Source organism: Choloepus didactylus, chromosome 1 (genome assembly GCF_015220235.1).
Source record: "Choloepus didactylus isolate mChoDid1 chromosome 1, mChoDid1.pri, whole genome shotgun sequence".
Classification (NCBI taxonomy): Eukaryota; Metazoa; Chordata; class Mammalia; order Pilosa; family Megalonychidae; genus Choloepus; species Choloepus didactylus.
This window is the reverse complement of record NC_051307.1, coordinates 191,483,669-191,490,371: the sequence shown is the minus strand read 5'-3', so window position 1 is coordinate 191,490,371 and position 6,703 is coordinate 191,483,669. Positions and strand designations below refer to the sequence as shown.

General features: G+C 44.3%; 1 protein-coding gene across 1 annotated transcript; it reads left to right on the top strand.

Annotated features, from left to right (window-relative positions):
- Window positions 1-5,267: 5,267 nt before the first annotated feature.
- On the top strand, window positions 5,268-5,552 carry LOC119528099 (cytochrome c oxidase assembly factor 6 homolog). Its single transcript, XM_037828778.1, has one exon. It carries the CDS (start codon window positions 5,268-5,270, stop codon window positions 5,505-5,507), a length of 240 nt encoding a protein of 79 aa, XP_037684706.1. The 3' UTR covers window positions 5,508-5,552.
- The last annotated feature ends 1,151 nt before the right edge of the window (window positions 5,553-6,703 follow it).

Sequence of the window (6,703 nt, the reverse complement as noted above, 5' to 3'; positions counted from 1 at the left end):
AGACAGGAAGAAAACCATAAGACAGAGGGATAGGATAGTTCTGAGATTTTGATGGAGACCACAGGATATGTACCAGGCCAGGGAGGCGGGAAGATGGGTTACCTAAGCTCAGAGAGGGAGAGAGGGACCACTAAATAGAGGAAGGGATAGTACTTCTCCTTCAGTGCCTTTTGCAGCTCAGTCCAGGGCTGGAAGGGGCACACTGGGAAGAATGTTAATGGTGGGCATCAAGGCTGTGGACTCAAGGGAAGAACAGGCAGGTGGGGCCGGCTTCATGTGCATGCAGTTAGAAGGGCCCTGCACTTGGCTTACCTTAATATTTTATGTGAAAGAGACCCTACATCTTTATCTTCCACGTAGCCAGTCCTACAGGTGGGACAGACTGACTCTTGCCTTCAGACTTGATCCTGAGGCTCAACTGCAGAGTTTATGCCCCAAATCTCTCACAGGAGGGCAAAATCAAATTATGTGCCAGCTCTGTGTATATGGGCTGGAGGCAGGAGACAGCTAGGACTATGGCCCCAGGCATGCCTGTGCTATTAGGGCACACTGCAAGGTGACAGTGACTCAAGAAAAGAGAAGAATGGGCAAATGCCTGTGGTGCTAATTTTCACATCCTCCCCTTCCTATGATATCTAGACTCTCTCTTTTACCTTGCATTAGTCACTATGTTTGGGGCAGTTTCATAGTAAAACAATTTTTGTATGTGTGCTTGTCAGAGCCTTGTGTTTCTTGATTAAATGTGTCTCCTTTCTAGTGGCCCTACTGTATTTGTTCCAAAAGTGAGAGCTCTGGAACTGCATCCCACCCTGACCTTTGCAAGGAGGGAGTGGTAACAGCTGGAAAATGTCATGTGGCTCTGTTGATCCCTGCTTCAAGAGACTTCAGTACAACTCTTGAGCAAAAGTCTAGCTCTGCATGACCAAGATTAAATGTCATTTGGAATGTGCATGAATTCTACCCAGGTTTCCCCAGAATTGTATGCATTTGGTCCATAGGTCAGTGCCTCCTTGTCCTATGTTGGCTCCTCTTCAACACACTTGATTCCTGGCTCAGTGTATACAAAGCCATTGATTGAGTCCTCCTGCTGACTCTTTCCTCAGTCCTACCCTCACTCAACACGCACAGGCACAGAAATGCTGGAATCTTGACATTGACTAGTAACCTGATAGATTTCTTTTACATCTTCAACTTGGGGTTCTCTCTTTCCTCTGTTGTCACCTTCCTATTATCACCATTCATAAACCCTGGTGGGCCCGTCAGTATGTTCTGATCCCCCAGCAGGAATCTGTAGGGATTTTGATATATAGGTCCAGCCCAGTGTCCCCTTTAATAGGGATCATCCATTCCCACTAAAATCTCCATTCCTTATATCTAGAATCACTCCCTTTGGCTAGTTTTCATCTCCCAGTATCTGACCTTTCCACTCCCAAACCCCACCTGTTCTCCAGCTCCTCTTTACTAGCCTGACTCCTCTGACACAACCATTAATTCTGTCCACACTCTCTTCTGGCATCTGTGTGATCTGTGAAGTAACCAGCCAACAAGATGGCCCCTAGTGATTCTCACTTCCTGGTAGTCATGCTCCCTCGCAATTCCCTCCCACATTGAATGGGTTGATCTGTGTAACTGTTAGGATATTGTAGAAATGATGGCTCTGTCATAAATGACATTGGGGCTTTTGGCTTACTGCCTTGCATCACTCATTCTGGGGAAAGTCAGCTGCCCTGTTGTGTGAACACTCAAGCAGTCTGTGAAAAGGTCCAGGTATGGAGGAATTGAAGTTTCCCACCAGCCGCCAGCCCATCTTGCTATCCACATAAGTAAGCCGCCTGTGAAGCAAATCCTCTAGCCCAAATTAAGACTTCAGATGACAGACTGCAGCCTCAGCCAACATCTGAACTGCAGTCTCATGAGCCAGAAGCCCCAAGCTAAGCCACTCCTGAATCCCTGATGCACAGAAACTGTGGGATAATAAATTTTTATTGTTATTTTAAGCCTCTAAGTTTTGAGGTAATTTCTTATATGCAGCAGTAGATAATTAATGCAGACTGTTAAATGATAAGTCTGTCTCCCACAGTTTTCACCATCCCAACAAATGGCAACTCCATTTACTCCATAGCTCAGTCCAAACCCCCGGAGTCAACCTTGATTCATCTCTTACCCTCACAACCCACACCAGCAAGTTTTGGCAACTCTTCCTTAAAACTTCAGCTACTCTTCTCATCTCCACTGCCATAAACCACACCCAAGACTTGCTCATTTCTTGCCTGAACTCCTGGAATAGCATCCTTATCTTCCTACCTCTACTCCTCACCCCATCCCCCAATCCATTCTAAAGCCAACTGGCCAGGAAATCTTCCTAAAAATCAAAATACATCACTCCTCTGTTCAAAGCTCACACCACATTATGAAACACAAACCCCTAACTGTGGTCTAGAGGCCCTGTGTAATCCCGTTCCTGCTTAGCTTTGTGCCCTTCTCCGCTACCACTTTCTTGCTTCCTCATTTGGCTCCAGCCATGTGGGTCTCCTTGTTGCTCTTTGTTTCCTCCTCAAGGTCTTTGCATTTGCTCTCCCCTTCCTGGAATGGTCTCCCCTGACTTTTTCCTGCTTTGTTCTGACACTTCACTGAAAACCCAACACAAATACCACCTCCTCAGAAAGGCCTTCCTTGACAGCCCAATAAAAACACCTTTCTTTTACCCTCTACCTTCTTGCCCTCATCACTGAGGGGCCATGTTTGAGCTAGAGTTCTTGGGTCACAAGCAGTAGAAACCAGCTTTGTCCTATTTAAACTAAAATAGCAATTACGGGAAGACAGGGGTGCTCATTTGATTGAACACAATGTTGAGGAGCCAGGAGGAGGCAGACACCAGGCAGCACTGATCTCCAATTGTATAGAGCAGCTGCCCCAGTGGAAGGACCTCACCTGAGGAAAGAGTAAACCCAAGTTGAGTCTAAGGGACCTCTTGATGGAAAGGGCCTACTGGCCATGGAGCAGGATGGCTCTGGGATCCCTCCCATAGCCTGGGGAATGAGGTGGGAGTGGAGGTAGAAGGGGTTGAGGCTGGAAAATGAGGATTTATGTAGAAACCTTCTCAAAGCAATTGGACTAAAAACAATTAGAAATGTTATCAGCAGGACTTCAATTTACCCTGTTCCCCTGAGAACAAATCAATGAACTGATCATTGTCTTCACCGGAAGCCCATTTAGAAATAGAATATTTGAAAAAGCACACAGGACTGAAGCATTTGTAATTTGTAAGTTTATCTCTAAGTAATTTCTGTTCCTAACTTCCTGATGAGTGAAACTCAACACAAGCTAGCTTGAGCAGGAAGGGGGATTTTTTTTTTTTTTTTTTTTTAAATTACAGATAGATAATTCTTTCATGAGACCACAGGACTGTCACGATGGCCAAGAGACCGGAACCAAAAACTTGAGAGTTATTAGCAATGCAATGGGATTCACACCCCGCTTTTTTACAGCCTCCATTTGACTTAGGGGTTATTATTAACTTTTAGATGAGGAAGCTTATGTACAGAGTTTAAGTAACTTGCCTTAGGGATACATCTTGTTTCTCTTCTTGGAAAGAAGGGTCCTTGTTTATCCTGGCATAGTCCTGGGAACTTCAGAATATCTTTGTTCATTTTTCCATTATTTCCTTTCCCCATTCAAATGAGACTCAAGCTTGTGGCACAGGGATGGCAGGCTATAGAAGGCCCAGTGCCCACTGAAGCTCTATTTCCCAGGGCACAGTAAGCACCTGTCCCCGAACCCCGATGCCAATGCTCCTTCTTCCTAGGAGTCCATGACTGAGGTTGCCCAAGGTGCCTACCCTTTGCCAGAGACCTGCCTATTGAGGAATGGCCTGGTCACTCCAGGAAGGGTGACATGGAGCAGAGAATACCAACTTTCCATGTTGTGGTGTGAGACTCTGAGAAACCATCTAATCCAGGAACCACTCAGATTCTATAAACAAATTATGCAGGGCAACAGAGGGGGTGAGGCCTGTGGTTAACTGGCCTATACTCAACTCTGGTTTATTGATGCTGCATTGAACTGGAGCCCAATTGTCCATTTTCCTGATTTTTCAAAAGAAGCCAGAAATTTGGATCCCCCCCCCCCGCCATGAGATTGTTGTGATGAATAAATGAGGTAACCCACATAAAATGCTTAGAACCTGTGTCTGGCATATGAAGTAAGTTCTCAGTAAGTGCTGGTTGCTAGTAATAATAGAAAACCCTCACTTCACAGATATAGAAACTGAGTTCCAAAATGGAAGCCACCAAGATTACAGATGCCACATGACAGCCCTGGCTACTGTCCCCGAGCCCTGGGTCTTCCCTCTTGGTTTCCCTCTTCTGATCCCACCCCATACCTGAGCAACACCATCTTCACTGTGTAGCATGGCACATTTGCCTTGCCACTTTATCGTTCACACAGTGTTTCTACTGATTCCCTACTTTCAGAGGAATTTTCCTCTCTTAATGAATGAAACCTTTCTTTAAGCTTGTTCCAGTAAAATAATCCACAGGATTCTTTTATCTCCCTTTAGCTTCAAATAGGAGTAGCAGCTTTAAAGCATCTCCCCACCCCAGCTTATTAGCTCTGCAGAGCCATATTATAAAAACTTAGAGTTTTCCATTTAAGTCAGGGGCTCACCTACTGTTTATCAAGGGCCATTAAACTATTAAGTAAAAACATTCCTCAGTGGACCAGGATGACTTTGCACTTTGCTGGGAGTGAAGCTAATTTTCTCTTGCTTTATGGAAACAAACACCCTCTATACTCATTAACATGTTCCGGGAACTCTACATCCTGTGTTGGTCCAGGTATGGTCCCACAGAGTGGGCAACATGGGCTACTGCTTCCTTCTGCACACTTAGCTTTTTGGCCCTCGCGGCTCCAAACTGGGACTAGCATTGGCCTCCAGTCCATACGTCTGTCTTACACTTGTTCCCCAGGCTTCCTGAATTAATGCTTTCTCACTTGCATTCCTTATCAGATTCATTCTACTCACTGGAAAGTCTGAGGTTCAGTGGAGCCATTCCTGGTCCCACTTCTTCTCTTGAATTGGAGTTCTGTCTGTGGATTGCCTGCATGCTAGGCCTCATGCTTTGTCTTGGGATGGTCACAATGTTATTCTGCCTCAAAAATCTGCCATAAGTTGGATGGCATGCCACTCCCTTGCTGAGATCATGGATGAAGAGTGCAAAAAGATAAGCTGGAGAAGCAAGTGAATCCGCCAGCTTGAGCCCACTGGAATGGCAGCCCCGTCTATGAAAGAAAGGCAGGTTTGCTGGGGAGCCCGGGATGAGTACTGGAAATGTTTAGACAAGAACACCGAGGACTCTTCTCAGTGCAAGAAGTTAAGAAGCTCATTTGAATCAAGCTGTCCACAACAGTGGATAAAATATTTTGATAAAAGAAGAGACTACTTAAAATTCAAAGAAAAATTTGAAGCAGGACAATTCCAGCCTTCACAAACAACTGCAGAATCCTAAGCTGTTCCCGAACTTTTCAGAAAGGTTGAAACCATTCTTTTTGGACATTCAAAAATGCTCCATTGACTATGGGTCAATAATAGTTTGAATCATGGTAAACATCAATACTTGCTCTTAAATATAACACTTAACTACACTGATCAAATAACAGAAGATATTGAAACTATGAAGACTTGAAATAAAATGGTATAATATATCCTTAGTTGTAGTAAGGAATCTATATTTGAAGAAAAAGAAAATTAAAGTCTATTATAAAGATAAAAAAAAAAAAAAAAAGATAAGCTGGAGACTGATGCCTAAACATCACCCGAGGGCTAAGCCTAGGACCGCTGGCCCACCTCGGTTTTCATTGCAACCACTTTTCCAATTCTGATAAAGCTTTTCATATTGGAGCCAACATTAAGCCATTTGCTTGGTCTGTTTTTCTGAAATATTTCTTAGAAATGTAATTAAGAACAAAGGGTGATAGTTACAGTCTTTGAATTTGTCCATCAGGAAGTGACATTCCAGGATAATGAGAATTGCCATAGCAAATGGGGATTTCAACTCCAGAGAAGGCTTGCAAACATGTGGTTGATGAGATTAGGCTTTTACCAAATCAGGAAAATAAGGAAGAAAATTGAGAGCTATGTAGAATAAACTGTAACCTTGGAAACTGCGATGTGCTAATGACAGATGCAGGCAGAAGGATGGAAATTTACAGAGAGGGTAGACATGGAGGATTGGAGAAAGCCAATTTCAGGGTTTGTTCAGCTGTGGCCAGGAGAGTGACATACTGTGTCTGGTGCTCTTGTATGTCTCACCCTGGTTTTTAGACAGACCAATTATCCACTACGGCAGGAATTCTGGGCTCTGTGTAAGGGTTGGTTTAAAAAAAAAAGTGCCTATGACTGGACAGCCTGGTTACTTTTGGCTCAGCTTGCACCCGCAGTGGGTAAGCCCTTGGTTGTTAATTTGGTTTCCCAGGTATCCTGAAACCGGGAAGAGGCTTCCTGGGACAGCAGGCATGACTTCTGTTGAATAAATGGAATGTTTCCAATCCATCAAAGCTGAGGATAAGATTCTGGGTCTGACCTGACTCAATCGTGAGCCCCTCCCTGCCAGAAACAACCACCTGCTAGAAAGTCATAAAGCCCTCAAATCTCCTTCCTGGGCTCAGATACACTTGAAGCTTGGTTACAGTTTACAAAACCCTT

What these genes read in the sequence shown, in the direction of transcription:
- LOC119528099 (XM_037828778.1), top strand. Translation starts at nt 5,268, where the DNA reads ATGGCAGCCCCGTCTATGAAAGAAAGGCAGGTTTGCTGGGGAGCCCGG.